Below are 1,456 nucleotides of genomic sequence, written 5' to 3' on the forward strand. Positions count from 1 at the left end.
CGGAGCTGCGCGCGCAGGAGGAGCTGGCGCTGGATGCCTTCGGCGACATCTTATATGGGGCGTACATCCACTTCCTTGGCGGTGCGGTCGCGCCGTTTATTATGCAGGTGCCGCCGCAGGTGGTGCATGCTCTCACGGAGGGCGGCGTGGCGGAGCTCATGCGGGTGCTGAAGCTGCAGCCGGAACCCGGCGTGGGCGGAAGCGGCGAGGGGGCGGAGGCGGGTGCGATGGTGTACAAAATTCCGCCCCGGTTCAGGACGCCCCTCACGCAGATGGACGACACCGCGGCAGCCTGGATCCACAAGCACTTTGCTGCTCGCTGGGAGGCCGTGAGGCAGGCCTTCTTTTCTGGAGGCGTGTCGGCGTGCGTGCCGCCTGCAGGTGCGGTGGCGGAGCAGCCGGAGCGGCAGGCCAGCGACGACGGCGGCGCCTACCTGCAGGCGGCAGTTGCGGTCGTGGGAGGCGGAGACGACACCGCCAACTCCGGTGTCTCCACGCTGGAGCTGTGCGTGGCCCCCGTGCCTGGCGTGGCGCTGAGGTGCCGTTTGTGTGTCTGATCCCTCTGCTTCCGACTGCTGCTCCCCGCCATCCTCCCGCTGAGCGTCACAAACGGGGTGCGATTGCGTCGATGCCACGAGTCGACCAGATGGTGGCTGTGCGTGCTGGGTATGCGGCTTGCTGGCTGACGCAGAAGCATGCGAGGGATGCGGAGAACCACACGGTACGCATGGGCGCTCCCGCAGCGATGTATCGCGCAGCTGTGTGGGGCGACCGCACTGACACGCGGGGCGATGCACATAACCACCCACTTTGTTGCTGCTGCCGGGTTGTGCCCACATATGTTCAGTGGAACTCCCGGCATCGCTGCTCAAGGGATGTCTGCAGCTGTTGCCGGCGAGGCTGGCCATCTTCTTCTCCCTTTTTCTGCTCTCTGTGCACCGTGTCCGCCGTTGTCTCTCCCTTTTTCTCTGCCGTAGGAATTCACAGGCGACACAGCAGGACAGTCGCAAGGCAGCGGGTATGGCGGTGCGTTGGGGGCGGCGAGGCGGCCGTGCGCAGTTGGGCTTGCGGCCCTCTGCTGCGCCGTCGTGCCTTGCTGTTGTCTCTCTTCTTGTGCTGCTGTTGCTGCTCGTTTTTCCATGTGCCGGTGCCAGGTCCGCAGTTTCCAGGGCGTCGTTAAACTTGTGGCTTTTCGCTTCAATGATCCTTCACTTGATAATTTTTCTAGGAGCATCGTCGCCGGGTTGAATGCTTCGTTGCACTCGCGGAAGTTCACTGCGGCGGACGGTGTGCGTGCGGAGATTGCCTACAAAAGCGCAACATTCACCACTTACCCATCTGAACTCTCTGCGGCGTTGAAGGACAGGCGCACCCACGCCGTCGTTGGCCACTGCGGTGACAAACTGTTGGAGAGTGTAAAGGACGTTCTTGCATGACACGACGCCGTTGCTTTTGC

General features: G+C 63.3%; 3 protein-coding genes across 3 annotated transcripts in view, besides 1 other annotated feature; all 3 read left to right on the forward strand.

Annotated features, from left to right (window-relative positions):
* TraAM80_01145 (uncharacterized protein) overlaps positions 1-171 on the forward strand; it is a gene marked incomplete at both ends in the record, with an annotated part of 903 nt that extends 732 nt beyond the window's left edge. The window contains one exon of the mRNA XM_029378198.1: positions 1-171. This exon is cut by the window's left edge and continues 732 nt beyond it. Coding sequence (XP_029241912.1) covers positions 1-171 — 171 coding nt within the window.
* A 17-nt stretch (positions 172-188) lies between these two features.
* Positions 189-227: a sequence feature (G-rich).
* Positions 228-557, forward strand: TraAM80_01146 (uncharacterized protein; the record flags this gene model as incomplete). Its single annotated transcript, XM_029378199.1, has 1 exon — positions 228-557. One exon carries the CDS (start codon positions 228-230, stop codon positions 555-557), a length of 330 nt encoding a protein of 109 aa, XP_029241913.1.
* Positions 558-628: 71 nt separating this feature from the next.
* TraAM80_01147 (uncharacterized protein) lies at positions 629-1,180 on the forward strand (the record flags this gene model as incomplete). The annotated part of the gene is made up of 1 exon (XM_029378200.1): positions 629-1,180. One exon carries the CDS (start codon positions 629-631, stop codon positions 1,178-1,180), a length of 552 nt encoding a protein of 183 aa, XP_029241914.1.
* Positions 1,181-1,456: the final 276 nt, after the last annotated feature.

This window comes from Trypanosoma rangeli, assembly GCF_003719475.1.
Source record: "Trypanosoma rangeli strain AM80 chromosome Unknown Tra_15.4_contig_00023, whole genome shotgun sequence".
NCBI classification, from domain to species: Eukaryota; Euglenozoa; class Kinetoplastea; order Trypanosomatida; family Trypanosomatidae; genus Trypanosoma; species Trypanosoma rangeli.